Genomic DNA, 19,022 nt, shown 5'->3' with positions numbered 1-19,022 from the left:
TCTTTTTTTTAGTACTAGTACAGGGGCTTGAACTCATGACCTCATACTTTTGCTCTAGGCCTTGTTGCTCTAGGCTGGCAAGACACCACTTGCGATTCACATCTATTTCTGACTCTTTGCTAGTTAATTAGAGAGAAGAATATCACTAGGATGCTGGGTGTGGTGGCCCACGCCTATAATCCTAGCTACTCAGGAGGTTGAGATCTGAGGATCACGGTTCAAAGCCAGCCTGGGCACTAAAGCTTGTGAGACTCTTATCTCCAGTTAACCACCAGAAAATGGGAAGTGGGGCTTGGCTGAAGGGGTAGGGTGGTAGCCTTGAGTTGAAGAGCTCAGGGACAGCACTCAAGCCTAGTTCAAGCCCCACGACCCCCCCAAAAAAGAAATATCACCTTACTAGCCAGGTGTGGTGGCTGTTACTTGTACTCCTAACTACTCAGGGAAAAATAGATCAGTAAAATGTCAGTTCAAGGCCATCTAGGCAAAAAGTTCACAAAATTCTATCTCAACCAGTAAAAATCTCATATAAGCCAGGTGCTGTGATCCTAGCTACTCAGGAAGCTGAGATCTGAGAATCACAGTTCAAAGCCAGCCCAGGAACCAAAGTCCATGAGAAAATCAGAAGTGGTGCTTTGGCTCAAGGGATAGAGTGCTAGCCTTGAGCTAAAGAGCTCAAGCACAACGCCCAGGCCCAGAATTCAAGCACCACAACTGACAAAACAAAAAGCAACAAAAAAAAATCTGATAAAAGCCAAGCACTTGTGGCTCATGCATAGCTGTAATCCTACCTGCTGAGATCTGAGGGTCACAGTTCAAAGCCACCGTGGCAGAAAACTCTCAACTTTAGTTAACCACCTCAAAACCAGAAGTATAGCTGTGGCTCAAAGTGGTAGAGCAATAGCCTTGAGTAGAAAAGCTCAGGAACAATGCCCAGACCCTGAGTTCAAGCCTCACAACCAACAAATAAGTCAATTTGGATGTAGTGGCCTTGCCTGTCATTTCCAGCTGCAATAGAAGGCATAAATTAAAGATGGTGGCACAACTTAGCTGGATTATAAATGAAAGACCCTACTTGAAAGTAACTAAAGGAAAGAAGACTCGGGGTGTGGACCAAATGGACTTGCTTTGAAATCTCAAAGCTCTATGTACAAAAGCCAGAAAGAAAGAGGAAAGAGAGGCAGAGGCAGAAAAGAGAATGTGAGGGCCAGGTACAGATGTCTCAGGCCTATAATCCTAGTAACTCAGGAGATAGATCAGAGGATCTCAGTTCAAAGTCATCCTGGGCAGGAAATACCATGAGATTCTTGCCTACAATTAACCACTAAAAATCTGGAAGTGGAGGTGTAGCTAACCTTGAGCAGAAAAGCTCAGAGAAAGGGCCCAGGCCCTGAGTTGAAGCTCCAGATCTAGCGTGTATACACACACACACACATACACACACACACACACACACACACACACACACACACGTACACATGCACACACAATGCAAAGCAATTTCTCATGGCAAACATGAAACCTTCTTGGCCAGCCATTCTTGGCTCACACCTGTCATCTTAGCTATTTAAGAGGCTGAGATCTGAGGATCTTGTTGCAAAGTCAGCTTGGGAAGAAAAGTCTGTGAGACTCTTACTCCAATTAACCAGCCAAAAGCTGGAAGTGGAACTGTGGCTCAAGTGGTAAAGCTCCAGCACTGAGGAGAAAAAGTTAAGTAAAAGTACAGGGCCCTGATTTCAAACTCCAGTACCACGTGAGCATGTGCCCGAGCACGTGCACGCACAGACACAGACACAGACAGCAAACTTCTTGCTGCATCTTCCTTCTTGTAGACACAGGAATGAGAGGGCAAACTCCAGAACTGTGAGCTAACTCACGTTCTTCCATATATTCGTGAATTTAGGACATTTCTCCCAAGTTTTCTGGGCAGAACAATCTCATAGAAACAACCCACTTGCTGGCTTTCACCTTTGGAAGGTGCTGACACATTTCTAGCTGAGAAATCTTGGGTTCTTTCAACAACACAGTACATTTTAGCTCTTCTGCTGGCAGTATTCACAATATCAAAGAAATATGTAACTGCAAATAGACTCACTCAACTGATTGTTGATGAAAGAAATGATTGATTTGAGCATACTGCCTAATTCTGCCTTATTCCTGACACAATATCTGGGCAGAAAAATCAAAGTAAAAACGTGCATTGCTATGTCTGATAATAGCCAAAATAATGATTATACTAGCATCTGATACTCAAAACACTGCCAACTGAAAGAAGATAGACACTATTCATTTTGTTTACATAAGGAAAAAAACAAAAATTCTGAATCCCTGCCTACTACTGGGGCTTGCATCTGGTGAGCATTCAGCTATGATGTTTGATATGAAATTCACGTAATATCAACCATGCGGGGGGGGGGGACAGGTACTGGGGCTTGAACTCTGGGCCTCATGCTCTTGCTTAGCTTTACTGAAGCAACACCTCTACTTCCAACTTTCTGGTGGTTAACTGGAGATAAGAGTCTCAGAAATGTTTCTGCCCAGGACTGGCTTTGAACAATAATCTTCAGAGCTGAGCCTCTTGAGTCATTCAGACCACAGGCTTGTGCCATCACCACTCCTCTAGATTTGCGATTTCAAGTTTCATTCATACTGTAGTGAATCCTGTTTTCAAAGTTTATTCATGCCCTAGTTCTGTGGCTGCTAAACATTTTAATGTATACAATACACTTTGTGTGCCCATTTATTGGTTGATTCACATTTGAGTGATTGTGAATAGTGTTAGGATGAACAAATGTATTCATGTATTTGTTTTAGTATCAGTTTCCAGTTCCTTTTGGCATATACCTGCTCTGGTCAGAATGTTTTGGCCCCTCCCCCCAAATTCCATATGTGGTAGCCGACTCCCCAGGGCACAAGTCTAAGAAGTGGTTGGTTTAAGGAGGAGTGCTTTTCAGATAATTACTGAAATTTGTAGGCATTTCTCTTGGCTAGTTCATGAAAACTCAACAGGTGACAGAATCTAAGTCAGTGCTAGTGCTGGGGACATGGCTTAAGTGATAGAACTCCTGCCTAGCCTAGAAAACATGAGACCTTGAGTTTAAACCCCAGTTCTACCTGGGTGCCCGTAGCTCACACATGTATTTCTAGTTACTCAGGAGACTGAAATCTAAGATTCCCAATTTAAAGTGTCCATGACATTCTCTGATCCAATTAGCTAGCAGAACGCTCACATGGAATTGTGTGGCTCAAGGAGAAGAGCACCAGCCTTGAGCGAAAAAATCAAGGAAGAGCATGAAACCAAGTTCAAATCCCATTATAGGCACACAAACACACGCACACACGTGTGCGCACACACACACACACACACTACTCGCAATTTAGTCAAAACATCTATGAGGGGCTGGGAGTGTGGCTTAGCATGCATGAAGCCCTGGGTTCGATTCCTCAGTACCACAGCAACAGAAAAAGCCCAAAGTGGCTCTGTGGCTCAAGTGTTAGAACACTAGCCTTGAGCACAGAGACACTCAGGAACCAAGCCCTGAATTCAGGCCCCAGGACTGACAAAACAAAACAGAAACTCGGAGGTCAATAAAACATCTTCATAGAAGTTGTTGCCACAGTCACAAGTTGCAAAGACCTTCATCCTTGGCATATACCAGCAACCCCTAGGGTTTCTATTGAACTTCTGTTCTGTGGCGAATACTTCTTCAAAAACAAAACTTCCTGTGATCTGAGATAGAACACTTGGAGCTTCAAAAGAGCAGAATGTTCAAATGGATTCTAAATATGAACGTTAACCAGCAGTGATGTTAAAGAAGCCTGGGCTATCCGGATGCGCAAGTGAGCTCAGAGATGCAGAAACCTGTCCTGGTAACCATGGAGACCCTATGGCCTCTTTGCAAGGGGAACTGACCACTAACAAAGAAGCCCTGACTGAAATAGTGGTGATTATATGAGATTTGCCTGAACCTGGGTTTCAGGTTCCAGGACCAAAAGAAAACAAACTCTCCTGCACTTAACACATCATTACAACATTATCTAAAAAATAATGTTACCAAACAAGTATCTCAGATCTTACCTTCCAATAAAAACTATCTTTAAAAAATGTAAAAGGGACCAGGTGTGGTGGCTCTCGCCTGTAATCCTGGCTGCTCAGGAGGCTGAGCTCTGAGGATCATGGTTCAAAGCCAGCCTAGGCAGAAAAATCTTATCTCCAGTTAACCACCAAAAGTGGGAAGTGAAGCTCTGGGCACTAAAGTCTGTGAGACTCGTATCTCCAATTAACCACCAGAAAACCAGAAGTGGCACTGTGGTTCAAGTGGTAGAGTGCTAGCCTTGAGCTGAAGGGGAAAAAAAAAAGTAAAGGGGCCATGTAATGGTGGCTCATGGCTCCCACCTGTAATCCTAGCTACCGAGTACTGAGGAGGCTAAGACCAACCTGTCCGGAAAAGTCTAGGAAACTCAGTTAACCAACAAAAAGCAGGAAGCTGAGATGAGGCTCAGGTGGTAGAGTGTCAGCCCTGAGTGGAAAAAGCCAAGCCAGAAAAGAGACCGGAAGTTTAAGCAAGCAGTACTGGCACATGCACGTGTATGCACAGGCACGCACACGCGCGCACACACACACAAATGATAATTTTTCCAATTTCTGAGAAAGATGCTAATCTAAATAATAATAATAATAAGCTCATTTATTGGGCACAAATGGTGTTAAATGCAGCCAAGGTGGCACCTGCTCAGCGATCACCTCTTTCCCTTTTTCATGAGGGAGGCAGAGGTAATCAGTGATGGCTCATTATCATGAGCCATGAAAGAAAAAAATAGAAGGGATGGAGAGATGGGGCTGCTAAAATCCAGCCCTCTGTTTTAACTTTATTTTTCCTATATAAAATATAAACTAAGTCAAGCACTGATGGCTCACGCCTATAATCCTAGCCACTCACGAGGCTGAGATCTGAGGATCACGGTTAAAAGCCAGCCTGGGCAGGAAAGTCCATGAGACTCATCTCCAATTCACCACCAGAAAACCAAATGCAGCGCTGTGGCTCAAGTGGTAGAGCAGTAGCCTTTTCAAAAGAGCTCAGGAGGGTTGGGAGTTTGGCCTAGTGGAAGATTGCTTGCCTAGTATGCACAAAGACTGGGATTTGATTCCTTGGTACCACATACATAGAAAAAAGCCAGAAGTGGTGCTGTGGCTCAAATGATAGAGTTCTAGCCTTGAGAAAACCCAAGGACAGTGCTCAGGCCCTGAGCCCAAGCCCAGGACTGGCAACAACAACAACAAAAAGAGCTCAGCAATAGTTCTCAGGCCCCGAGCTCAAGCCTCATAACCAACAATAAACAATTATATACATATATATGTATATATAAACTGTTTTGTACAATAAGTAATGCTTTTTGAAATTAAAGTATTAATGCGTGTAGAATAAAAGCAACTAAAATGCAAATAGGTTATGAATTAATGTATACTTATATAAAACAATGTCTATCAACTCCCAAATATATCAAATATTTGAAGTGCAATATATATCATACTTATGTATATATATATCTTGTTATAATTACTTATTATATTTTATGTTTAGGAATATTTTGCATATGCGAATGTAACTATTACATATTTAATTTTTTTGTCCATCATGGGGCTTGAACTCTGGGTCTGGATGCTGTCCCTGAGCTCTTCAGCTTAAGGCTAGTACTCTACTACTTAAGACCTAGTGCTAGTTCCGGTTTTCTGGTGGTTAATTGGCAGTAAGAGTCTCATGGACTTTAGTGCCTGGGTTGGCTTTGAACCATGATCCTCAGATCTCAGCCTCCTGTGTAGCTAGAATTACAGGCATGAGCCACCACACTCAACTTTTTCTTTTTAAATTATGGGATTTGAAGTCTGGGCCTAGTAGTCTCACTTAGCTTTTTTTTCTCTCTCTCTAAGTTGGCACTCTACCACTTGAGCCACACCTTAACTTCCAGCTTTTTGCTAGTTAGTTGGTGATAAGACTCTTGGATTTGTCTTTGAGGACTGACCGCAAACCCAGATCTTGATCCTAGCCTACGGTAGCTAGGATTATAGGTATGAGCTAAGAGTGAGGATTATAGGAAATATTCAAAGCCTACCTGTCTGTGAACCAATTGCTCACCATTGCCAAGTGCTCACCTGATTTCCACCTCCTACACCAAATCTGAGGTCCTCTAAAAAAGAACAGGGTGCAGACTTACACACTAACAATACACTCCAAATTGTACACAAGATAAACATGTGAATTAAACACTCATAGCCCTCGGTGTGGTTTAAAGTACACACAGAGTGTGGTTTTCAGCACCTGCATGTTCACGGTCTCCTTTTGGAGACTTGATTGAGCTTCAATTTACAGAGCTGATGATAAAACTGCTACTGATTGCCTTGGCAACATATCCATTTGCTAAAAGTGGAAATAAACTCTGAGGGTTATTTTAGATTTTCTCTCTGCCAGGCCCCTTAGTCTGATTTAGAAAATATTTGGAAACCGATTGATATTAATTCTCTAGAAGTAGTAGGAAACAGCTAATACATGTTGCCATGTTTTTAATAAGAATCCAAGGCTAGGATTTTGCTTTTAATACAAATCAAAGATTTGTATGTTCATTAATATTTTCCACTGAAGTATTATTTGAACCTTAAGGCTAAAGCTATATTTACTCTTCTTGTAACTTTCTCATTGGTTGCGTACTGGTATTACTCTTCTTGTAACTTTCTCATTGCTTGCATACTGGTATTCCCTATAAAGGAATAAAGATCACTGTAAGGAAAGTCTAACTGTAGATTTACAAACAATAAAGCTTAGTGTTTCAAGGCAACAGATCAAAACTCAAAATCAGATCAAAACTCAATCCTGTCTAACTCACACTTGTAATCATAGCTACTCAGGAAGCTGAGATTTAAGTTTCAAGATTCAAAGCCAGCCTGGAAAGTCAAATTCAAGAGACTCTCATCTCCATTAACCATCAAAAAGCTGGATGTGGAGGTATTGTTCAAATGGTACAGCACCAGCTCTGAGCAAAAAAAAGCTAAGCAAGGGGCCGGGAGTTTGGCCTAGTGGTTGAGTGCTTACCTAGCATGCACGAAGACCCGGGTTCGATTCCTTGGCCCCACATATATAAAAAATAATAATAATAAAAAAAAAGCCAGAAGTGGTGCTGAGGCTGGAGTGGTAGAGCTCTAGCCTTGTGAAAGTCCAAGGACAGTGCTCAGGCCCTGAGCTCAAGCCCTGGACTGGCACAAAAACTAACTAACTAACTAAATAAATAAAAATAAAAGTTATCTTAGGCCAGGCATCGGTGGGGTCATGCCTGTAACTCCTAGCTACTCAGGAGGCTGAGATCTGCAAATGTTGTTTCAAAGCCAGCCCATCCATGAGACTCTTATTGCCAATTAGCCACCAGAAAACCAGAAGTGGCTCAAGTGGTAGAATACCAGCCTTGAGCTGAAGAGCTAAGGGACAGTGCCCAGGCCCAGGCCTAGAATTCAAGTCCCATGACCAACCCCCCTCCCCCCCAAAAAAAAAGTTATCTTAGAGCAAGGCTACGGTATCTCATGTCTATAATCCTACTTAGAAGACTGAAATTTGAGGGCCACAGTTTGAAGTCAGCCCAGGCAGGGAACTCAATGAAATGCTTAGCTCTAGTTAAATGCCAAAAAGCTGGAAATGGACCTGTGGATCAACTTGTGATTACCATCCTTAGTACAAAAGCCAACCTAAAGCACAAAGTCTTTAGTACAAGCCCCAGTCCAGGCACACTTACAAAAAGCTTAAATGTTATCTTGGTTAGTTGTTTTTGTTTTTGTGGTTTTTTTCCCTTAAGAGACTATAACTGATCCTATCTGATATATGTTATATGACTTGTTAGGGTAACAGTTATGAAATAAGAATGTGACGTAGATAGCATAAAGATCAGCACATAGAGAAAAGTGAAGCAGAGAAGGAGGTAGTCGATCATCTGAGGGTTGGTCATCTCTATGTTCAGAGAGATGTGTCACTGCTTATCAATGTGACAGGCTGACATGGGACCAGAGACCTGAAGGCACTGAGTGCAGAGGAAATGTAGGAATGTTGAACATTTCCATGGGTTACTCATCAATGAACCTATAAACATTTTCCCCACAGAACTTGTGTGTGTGTGCATGCGCACATGTGTGCACACACATGGTACTGGGACTTGAACTCAGGGTATGAATGCTGACCATGAACTGTTTGCTCAAGGCTAGCACTCTATCACTTGAGCCATAGCTCCACATCTGGCCTTTTTTCTGGTTAATTGGAGATAAGAGTCTCACAGACTTTTCTGCCTGGGCTGGCTTCAAACTGAGATCCGTCGATCTTTTTCCTAAGTGGCCAGCTAGGTGCATCCCAGAGCTTTTATCCATAGATGATAATTATTCCTCCTTCCCCTCCCCCTCCCCCTTCTTCCCGCTTTCCTTTTCCTCTTCCTCTTCCTCCTCTTCCTCTTCCTCCTCTTCCTCTTCTCTTCCTCTTCTTCTTCCCAATCCTGGAGCTTTAACTCAGGGCCCGAGTCCTGTCTTTAGACTTTCTCAAGGTTAGATTAGAGCTCTGCTACTTGAGCCACAGCACCATTTCTAGCTTTTTCTATGTATATGGTACTGAGGAATTGAATCCGAGTCTTCGTGGATGCTAGGCAAGCACTCCACGGCTAGACCAAACTCCCAGCCTAGATATTTCTTTTGCACCCATTTAACAGGAAAAATATCTAAGTGCAAAAGCAGAGATTTCTTGAAAGCATGCTGTTTGCAAAAGGCAAGCTCACATAAAGCTTTCTTTACTCACAAGCTATGTTCTGAGTCCCTTTCCTTCCTCCCATACAGTCATCCAAGTGCATGTTAACAAGATTTCCCTGTGCTTAGTGTCAAGAGCCTACCTAATAGATTACATGTCATACTATGCAACATCACACTTTAGAAAAGCAAATGAGACCAAAAAAAGCAAAGTTAGGCTCATTAAAATAATCCAGGCAATGGATGTTCAAGTTTGTAATCCTAGCTACTCAGGAGACTGAGACCTGAGAATCGTAGTTCAAAGCCAGCCTAGGCAGGAAAATCTTATCTCCAGTTAACCACCAAAAGTGGGAAGTGAATTTCTGGCCCAGGTGGTAGAGCATTAATTAGACTTGAGCAAAAAAAAAATGATCAGAGATAGTGCCTGGGCCCTCATTCTAAACCCCAAGACCAGTAACAAAGAAAGTTTCCTTTCCATTCCCAGTGCAGGGTGGAGATGGAGGCAGAGCTGACCTTTTAAATCACTTCACCAGGCACAGAAAAACAGGGTGATGACTTAGACGTCCCCAGCCCCAGGGACAGGAACTGAAATCATCTTTCAAACCTGCAGACCTGGGGCTGCCAGAAGAGACCTTGTGGAAAGAAGGGACTGGGAACAGAGTTCGTTGTTCGGAGTCTATCATCACGTGACCCCCAGGTTCATCGTTCTGTTTTCGATTAAGTCTCAGCATCGCTGTCGGATGTTCACACCCGGCTGCATAATTGGGCTCTGCGCAAGGTATACTTTCCGTAAAGACGGGTACTGGGGTGAGAGAGATTGCTTTCAAGACCGGTTTTCCACACAACCTTTGGCCACGAGGCTTGTTGAGAAACGGCGGTGAAATGATCATTTCTCGCTCGCCCGGACTTTTTGGACCCGGTTTGCTCTGTCCTCCCTCACTGTGTACTCACCAGCCTACTGCACGGAAGGTGCAGCCTCCGCGGCTGATTTTTATTGTTGATGGGGGCCCTGGGGCTTGAACTCGGGATCGAGGTGCTGGCTGGGCCCGAGCTTTTCCGCTCAAGGCTGGTGCTGTACCACTTTGAGCCCCAGGACCACCTCTGGTTTTCTGGTGGTGAAGTGCAGACAAGAGGCTCACAAACCTTCCTGGCCAGGCCGGCTTTACCGTGACCCTCCGATCTCAGCCCCCTGCCAGCCACCAGCTCCCAGCACAATGTAATTATGTTACGGGAGGGGAGCCCTTAGACCAAGCAGTCCATGGAAGACGATCCTGATGTGATGGTCACGGACCCCTGCTGACCTGCGCGTGTAATGAAGGGGGACGGAAGGCCGGGGCGCCGGCCCTCGCGCGGCGGCAGGGCTGCTCGGGAGTCTGGCCGTGCCAGCCGCCCCGCCGGTTTCCCTGCGTGGGTGGTGTTCCCACGAGGGAGCCGAGCCAGCGCGCCGGGCACAGCCTGTGTCTCCGCGAGCGGGGACTCGCGCTTCTGGGACGGCATCTGTGCGGGGAGCGCGCCGTCCCGAAGCTGCACCGGGGCGGCCGACTAGCCGCCAAGTCCCGCTTCCCCGCACGTCCCGCCGGGCTCTCCTAGCCGGCCGGCCGGTCCGCGGCGGGGTCCCCTACGAGCCCGCCCGCGGTCACAGGCGCTCCTCCCGGTGCACCTGTGCGCCAGGCCGCCGGGAGCCCCGTCCTTCCCGGGGCCGAGGCTCAGGAGGGGCCTGAGGACCCCGAGAGCGCGCCCGCGCGCCTTGGGCCGGAGCCGCGCCCCGCCCCCGGGGCAGGCCGGGCGCAGAGCCCCGAGGCCTAGCTCCGCCCCCGCGGAGGGGGCGTGGTCCGGGCTGCCTGGGGGCGGGGCGGGGCGTGTCCGGGCGGGGCTCGCTCGGGGGCCCCCAGCTCCCCGGCGGCTCTGCTGGTCGGTTCCCGGACTAGGCTCCTCGCTCCGTCGTTCGCCGTCGCTGCCAACGCCATGGCGGCCCCCGGCTCCCTGGCCGAATGCGGCTACATCCGGACCGTCCTGGGCCAGCAGATCCTGGGCCAGCTGGACAGCTCCAGCCTAGCGCTGCCCTCCGACGCCAAACTGAAGCTGGTGGGCAGCAGCGGCCGCAGCGGACAGGCGGCCCGGAGCCTGCGGATCCAGGAGCAGGTGCAGCAGACCCTGGCGCGGAAGGGCCGCGGCTCCGTGGTCAGAGGTGAGTGGAGCCCACCCCCTCCGGACCCCCGCGTCGCCGGCTCCCTCCCTGCCCCCTGGTGCCCCGGGCCGCCGCTCTCCGGGGCGCAGAACCCCAGGGTTCTGCCCACCTGTTGCGGGGCGCCACCTCTAGATTGGGGCCCCGCACCCTCGGGGAAACGGCGCTTCCCGTGATACCTGCTTGCGGAGTCTCCCGGTCCATCGTACTGGTGCATACTAAGTGTGCCTTATCCATGTTAGAGTTCGGTGGAGGTTGTTTTTTCACCTTGGTTGGCTGATCGCCCCTCTTTCTCCCTCCCCTCGCCTCAGCCCCACCGTGGGCAAAGGAGTTCCTCTGGAGACCCAGACTCTGCCCACACACCCTCTGAAATGCTAAGCAGAATGTTGTGCAGGGGGGAAAGCGCCCTTAGCTTTAACTACGTTTTTCTTTTCTTTTTAAGAATCCATGACCTCCATGAATATTTTTTATTAAAAAAAAAAACAAACAAAAAACAACCTCCCTTTCCTACCATCGTAAATTAGGACAGCACTGCTCCTCCCAGGTAGTCCGGGGCGCTTCACTCGGGTCCTAGAGCAGTCTGATCGAGGAAGTGACCCCATTGGTCAGAAGGCTCCGGCCCTGGCCGCTGCCCCACCCCGGGGAGGAGGAGGGAAGGGACTTTGGCCTGGCTGGCAGAGCCCCGTGCTTTAGTGCAGCCTGCTTGTCCCCACCCACCCACTGCCACCCATGTACCTCTGGGTGCAGAGATTATATCCAAAATATTAAACCCACAGTCTTATCTGCAGGTAGGTGGAGTGTGGAGGGGAGGATGGCAAAGCAGTTGTGAAAATTAGAGAATGTCATGTAGCCTTTTTTCCTTTGCCCAAGTGATCAGAAAGACATCATGACTTGGTTTTCCTTTAGTGACATTTTTGTGTCGATGTGTGCCAGTACTTGGTCTTGAAGTTGGACCCTGAGCACTGTCCTTTTAGCTCTTTTGCTAAAAGCTGACAGCACTTTGAGCCACAGGTCCATTTCCAGCGTTTAGCTGGTTAATTGGACATAAGAGTTTCATGGACTTCCCTGTACAGGCTGTCTTCAAATTGCAATCTTCAGATCCTAGTTTCTACAGTAGCTAAGATTGCAGGTGTGAGCCACCAGCACTTGTGGAGTGGGTTTTATTTTAAATCGGTAAAGTACTGTAGGTTTCTTACAGAAAAAAAAGGAAGATTAAGAAATTGAAAAGTTTAAATTGGGGTATCAGTTGGTTTCCACAATATGAACTGTGGACATAGCTTGACCAGTGACCAACTATAGTTGTTTTGCTTGTGTGTGTGTGTGTGTGTGTGTGTGTGTGTGTGTGTGTGTGTGTGTGTGTTTTAAAGCAAACAAGCAGCCAGGCGCTGTGGCTCGGGCCTATAATCCTAGCTAGTCAGGAGGCTGAGATCTGAGGACCAAGCACAAAAGGACTCTTAACTCCAATTAACCTCTAGAAAATGGGAAGTGGGGCTTGACTGAAGGATAGGGTGGTAGCCTTCTGTTGAAGAGCTCAGGGACAGTGGCCAGGCCAAGTTCAAGCCCCATGACACACACACACACACACACACACACACACACACACACACACACGCACCAAAAAAACCCAGGCCAGACCATAGATGTAAACTTAAGCCATAGAACCTGGTGGACAGCAGGAGAGACAGCACTTTCAATCTCTATAAAAGAAATCCTAAAAGATCAGGCCAGTGTTAATACTTGCATGCTTGAAAAGTTAAAAAAAAAAATGCCTGAGGATTGTAAGCCAATGTTAGCTGAGTGAGGACAGTGTGCCCAGAATCATGCTGTGTAGTTTGCATTCTCAAAAAGATAATTGTGAGCTAGGTATTTTAATTCCTATTTCACTGTAAGCAGCTAAGTAACCCTCACATTTCCACCTAGAGTAAGTAAATGGCAGAGCTGATTGTTTAAATTCCCAAATCTGTATTTTAAAAACAGGTAAGTAGTTTACAAAGGTGTTTCAGTTCAACATATTAGTTTTGGGGTACTATGCATTTGACCCGTGTCACCCCTTTCATCATTTTCCCTCAGCTCCTCCAACCCACCCTCCTCTCAAGTCACCTGGTTCCATTTTCTCACACCTGTGTTGAATCTTACCACTTATTCACCCATCCATCCTCTCTCCAGTTGTCTTCCCCCTCCACTTGACCATCCCTGTAACAAAACATATTTCATTTTTCTGCTAGTCATTTTGTTAAACTTTTAGTTGTTCGGAGGAATCCTCCATTGAGTGTACCATCCTTTAGTCAATTCTCTGTGTGTGTGTTGTGTGCCTAACTTGACTTTTTAAACTGCTTATGAGTTATATCATTAACTTTTGATTATTAATATGAAGTCGTATTTATTAGATGTGAAGCCTGTTTTTGGTTTCCCAGTTTTCTTTAAGTACAATTTGAAAGGATGAGGAGTTATAGAACAAAAAACAACAGCCTGGTACTGGCTTCACACCAGCACTCCTAGCTACTCAGAAGGATCTGAGTATCACGGTTCAAAGCCAGTCCAGGCAGGAAAGTCAAGGAGACTCGTATGTCCAGTAAACCACTAGAAATCCAGCTGTGGCTCAAAGTGGTAGAGCAATAGCCTCGAGTGAAAAAGATGAGGAACAGCGCCCAGGCTAAGTCACCAGGACTGAGGCCCACCTGTCAGCAGCAGAGCCTTCCACCCGGAAGCCTGGAGACCCACATGTCCAGGGTAAACCTACAACTAACCTGGGGCACAACAGATGAAAATAATTATTCAAATTAAATAATGCTGCTTCTCCTGACCCAGGAAGAGCAGGCTGCTAAGCAGAAAAGAGAGTAGGGAGAAAAGTGAATGGAAGGAAAGGAACCTGTGAGCCTCTGCTATGTCACTGGAATGTCCTGTGTTTGCATTTCTGTATATTCTTTTAGATGGTTAAATGAGATAGGTAAGTGAAGGATGAGTCTGCCAATGTTTTCAGGCTGTCCCAGCTGGTGGTCCATCCTCTCTTCTGCCTAGTGCACAAGCTGAATTTAACAGCTGCTTTGTGCAGCTGCATAATCAAGTGCTGAGGACAGCTAGACCGCTGGGTACTGATGGCTCCCACCTGTTACCCCAGCTACTCAGAAGGCTGAGAGCTGATGATCACAGTTTGAAGTCAACCCAACTACCCAAGTCCAAGAGACGCTTACCTCCAATTAGCCAGCGAAAGACAGAAGTAGAAGTTGGGTCAAGTGGTAGAGTGCCAACCTGAGTGAAAAAGCTAAGAGACAGAACCAAGGTTCTAGTCCCAGTCCCAGCCCCCCCCCCAACACAAAGGACAGACTGCTTGCCTTATAGGAAGAAGTGTGAAGCCTCCCTAAAGATAAACATGTAAATAATCCTAAACAAGCCAAAGAACAGCTAAGACATGGAATCTAAAATGTACATTTTTTGCAGCTGAAAGGAATATGGACAACTTTGGGGAGTGATTGTGTATGTGCGCATGTGTGTGTGTGTGTGCCAGTCCTGGAGCTTGAACTCATGTCTTGGGTACTGTCTCTGAGCTTTTTTGCTCAAGACTAGAACTCTACTACTTGAACCACAGCCCCACTTTCAGCTTTCTGGTGTTAGATTGACGATCACAGTCTCCCAGACTTTCATACCTAAGCTGGCTTCGAACTGCAATTCTCAGATTTCAGCATCTGAAATAACTAAGGTTACAGGCATGAGCTACTTGCAACCAAGTAATTGATATTTCTAATTCTCAAAAACTTAATAGGATTGATCTTATGTTGGTGAGCAGAGGCAGAATCTTCATGAAAGATCCCCCAAATAATCCATAGTTCAGAGAGTTGATGGGGCATCATCTTAGGACTTCTACTGAAATGCTTGGCAATTCTTCCAACTAAGGAATAAAGCCTCTGAAATACTTTGATTTCAATAACAGCTTCTCTGTAAGCTGCAATTCCCTCTGCAGCCTACACAGAAATAAAAATCAAGCATAAGGCATAAGACATCAAGAGCACATGCTTTTGAAAGCTGGGCTTCTGAGACTCCAGAATGTAACATTTCACATGCCATGCAGCGATTATCAGGGTTACTCATATGTGTCTTTTAAGTGCTTTGAAAGGGTCTGGAGTTTCATAATGATTGTGAGGACCTTTTGTTTTGTTTTTTTTGGTTTGTTTTTATTGCCAATGCATATTATTTCTCCTGTCTCTGAAGTTGAAAGAGACAAAGCAATTGTTGAAAGTCAGAGGATCTGGAAAGATTATGGTATCAACAGAAGACCTTCTGAGAAGGAATGACCCAGTGTTTAACTGCTGTTAGCTACAGAGCCCTAGAGAATCTCCAGTTGCTGACATAACAGAAAGGGTGAATTAACGGTGGCTAATTTAAAAAAAAATAGAAGTGAAATGAATGTGGCTGAGGTATAGATTAAAAGCTTGCAAGAGTCTTTAACCTTCTTTCAGTTGCCTTCATAAATATGTGGGTCGTTTTATAAATCATCTAATGACTTGACACTAATTTAAATTATACTGAGCATTTTAAGATTGGCTGTCACTTTGGTCATGGAAGGTTTGGAGTTGTGCTAGGTATCTGTGGTTCACACCTATCATCCTAGCTATTCAAAAAGCTAAGATCTAGAGGATGCCGATTCAAAGCCAGCTAGCGCAGGAAAATCCATGAGACTTTATCTCCAACCAACAGAACTATTGCTCAAGTGGTGGCAAAAAAGCTAAATGACAATGCTAAGTGCTCAGTTCAATTCCCTATACTGGAACAAAGAAAGAGAAAGAACCAGGCGTGGTGGCTCACACCTGTAATCCTAACTACTCAGGAGGCTGAGATTTGAGGATCACAGTTCAAAGCCACCCTGGGCACTAAAGAACATGAGACTCTTTAATCACTAGAAAACAGAAAGCGGGGCTGTGGCTAAAGGGACAGAGTGGTAGCCTTGAGCTGAAGAGCTCAGGGACAACGCCCAGGTCCAGAGTTCAAGTCCCACGACCCACAAAGAGACAGGGGTGGGGGGGGCAGGGAAGGAAGGATTGGTTGAAAATCATAGCAAAGAGAGAAATAAAAATTTCCCATATCTTACATATTACACGTTAAAAGTATCACGTTACTTCTTGCAGAGTCCTCCCCAAAGTGCCTAAATGGGAAGCAAGTTTGTTTGTTTTAAAATTAGGGTATATAATGCTTAGAACACAATGAACTCCCCTAATGCAATTTAAAACTAGTCTGGAAATCCACTATTAAAAAAGAGTGAAGGCATATTTTGCCCTTATCCTTATCCTATTCATGATGAATCTTCTTTGAATGTTTGTAATCAGACAATTCCAAAACTCTGAATTCTGTTACAAAAAAAAAATTCATTCAGCTTACAAAAAAAAAGGTAGTTTTAAGGTGCTCTGAGAAAACAAGAAGTTATACATTGTTCAAATTCTGGATAAATTCCCTACCAAAAAAGGAATTCCAGGAATTTACAAAGTAGGAGGGATTGGGAAAGGGAAAGAAAAGTTCAGTTCGAAGGTGGGTGGCCTGGCCCTGGAGCTGTTTGGAATGTGAGGATCAGTGGTGCCTGAATTTAATGGAATTCTTTTTTTCATGCTGTTTGGTGCTGGGGCTTGAACTCAAGAGTGTAGGTGCTGCCCCTGAGCTTTTGTGTGCAAGTCTAGTGCTCTGCCAGGAGAGGCACAGCCCTGCTTCCACCTTTTTGGTGGAATTGGCATTGTGGTGGAGTGCTAGCCTAGAGTGGAAAAAGTTCAAGGACAGCACCCTGAATTCAAGCCCCACAACCACCACCAACAAATTTTCTTCCCAGGCTGGCTTTGAACTATGATCCTCAGATCTCAAACTTCCTATGTAGCTGGAATTACATGCACAAGCCTCTGGTTTGTAGCTTTGTTTTCTTAGTTTTTAGAAATTCTTCTGTTTATATTTAGTTAAATGAAACTAAGAAATCATGAAGACCTATGGTAACAGAATGTGATTATACAACTATGTCGTTTTGTGCGCCGTGATTAAGATGTGGGAAATCACTGTAAAGAGAAGAGCTTTGGCTTAGGCTGTTTAAGAGGCTGTGGTGTCCCAGTCCTCTGGGTGAGAGGCTCTGCAGTGGGGGACAGGGCTATTTAGTGAATGAGATATTCTAGGTATTTGTGTAGTTAGCTCAAAGTAAAATTGCACAATTTTTTAAATCAGGTATTAAAATGAGGCTATATATAGTTGTGTAAAATTTATTTTGGGACAGTTTGATTTTATACTGAAATTGAATTTCTGGTCTGATTGATGAAAAATTGTTTTGACAATATTACTCACCAGAAACCGGAAAACATTCAGTCTACTAAAGTGAACTTCCTGCTTTTTCCTGACTTAAGACATAAAGAATAATAAACAGACTAGAAGAGCCTCTTATGATAGAAATATATTTTTTAATTGATTACCCAGCCGGGCACAGTGGCTCACGCCTGTAATCCTAGCTGTTCAGGAGGCTGAGATGTTCAAAACCAGCCCAGGCACAAAAGGACCTGAGACTCTTATCTCCAGTTAATCTCCAGAAAATGGGAAGTGGGGCTTGGCTCAAGGGTAGGGTAGTAGCCTTGAGCTGAAGAACTCAGGGACAGCACCCAGGCTGAGTTAAACCCTGTGACCCACAAAAAAAAAGTTGATAACCCATCTATTACATAGTACCATCTTACATAATGGATATTGGACACACTTTGCTGTGTGTGTGTGTGGAACTTGAACTCAAGGCCTTGTACTCTACTTCGATTTTCTGCCTCTCAAGCATTGTACCACTTGAATGACATCTCCCGTCATATAGAAAAAGAATGGCTCCAAAGCTGGTGATTCACACCTAGGATCCTAGCTCTTCTGGAGACTGAGATCTGACACATTTCCATCCCATCCTAGGCAAAAAGTTGTTGGCACTCATCTCTGGTTAAGCAGCTTGAAGCTAGAAGTGGAGCTGTGACTCTAATGGGGGAGCAGAAAAAGCTATATGAGGCAGGGACCGTGGCCTACTGGTAGAGTGCTTGCCTAGCATGCAGGAAGCCCTGAGTTCGATTCCTCAGTACCAAATACAGGGAAAAAGCTGTGAGTGGTGCTGTGGCTCAAGTGGTAGAGTGCTAGCCTTGAAAAAGCCCACAGACAGTGCGCAAGCCCTGAGGTCAAGTCCCAGGGCTGGCAAAAAACAAAGCTAAGTGAAACAGAAGACCCTGAGTTCAGGCCTTAATACCTCCCTTATTAAAATAAGTAAATATATAAGATGTTTAAACATAAAATCAACCTTTCCAAAATGGACATGGGTAGTGTGGGTAATTAACTCAAGGAAACAACTGTCCATGTGCCCCCCCCGCGCCCCCCCTCCCTCATTCACACATTCACGTGTGCCTCCCATTGGCTCCACTGTGCTGATCTTTGGAAACCCCTGTCAGCTTGGAGGGTGACATGAAATCCTAATTTGTGTAACTAGGGTATTCTGAATGTCCAGACAATATGACTAACTCACTTGTCAAGGGCTCTACAGGACTCAGCTAGAAGTGCTCCTGTAAGAGGTGAAAATCAACTTAGGAGATAAGATAACCTCTTCCTACTGGAATCTCCCCGCCCCCTGCCCCCCACCATCCACATATAGCTACTAGAATGGACATTGCAGAACCTCACTGCATCCTTCCCCAGTTGACATTCCTCAGGGTTCTTACTGTTATCTATAGGAGGCAAATCCCTGTTCCCCATGGCAAGGCACTAGGCCTGCAACTCTTCAGACTTCACCTCCACCACCCCAGCCTCCCTCCTCACCACACACACACACACACACACACACACACACACACACACACACACACACGAGTTTATCCTTCTCTTTGTCTGGTTAACTCTTACATGTCCTGCAAAACTCAGCCCAGTTGTGGGGTCCTGGTAAGAGGCCTTCCTCATCCTCTTTCCTCTTATATTGTAAGGAAAGGGGTGTGTAGCAGTGCAGCAGTGTGCAGGCTTGAACTCAACTTGGATGCTGTCCCTGTACCTTTTTGCTCAAGGCCAGCATTTTGCCACTTGAACCACGCCTTTATGCCCAGCTTTTTGCTG

General features: G+C 45.5%; 1 protein-coding gene across 2 annotated transcripts in view; it reads left to right on the top strand.

The window, feature by feature from the left end:
* The window catches only part of Pkp2 (plakophilin 2), a 108,859-nt gene that overhangs the window by 43,013 nt on the left and 46,824 nt on the right, over positions 1–19,022 (top strand). Inside the window, exon 1 of one of the 2 annotated variants that reach the window (XM_090319621.1) lies at positions 10,686–10,949. The exons of the other annotated variant lie outside the window; for it this stretch is intronic. Within the exon in view, the coding sequence (XP_090175747.1) occupies positions 10,727–10,949 (223 nt within the window). The 5' untranslated portion in view covers positions 10,686–10,726. Of the gene's footprint in view, positions 1–10,685; positions 10,950–19,022 lie in introns of those variants that run through there. 2 annotated transcript variants of the gene reach the window in all.

The sequence above is a fragment of the Megascapheus bottae genome, chromosome 2 (assembly GCF_031878675.1).
Source record: "Megascapheus bottae isolate mThoBot1 chromosome 2, mThoBot2.hap1, whole genome shotgun sequence".
Classification (NCBI taxonomy): domain Eukaryota; kingdom Metazoa; phylum Chordata; class Mammalia; order Rodentia; family Geomyidae; genus Megascapheus; species Megascapheus bottae.
This window is presented reverse-complemented; position numbering and strand designations above follow the sequence as displayed.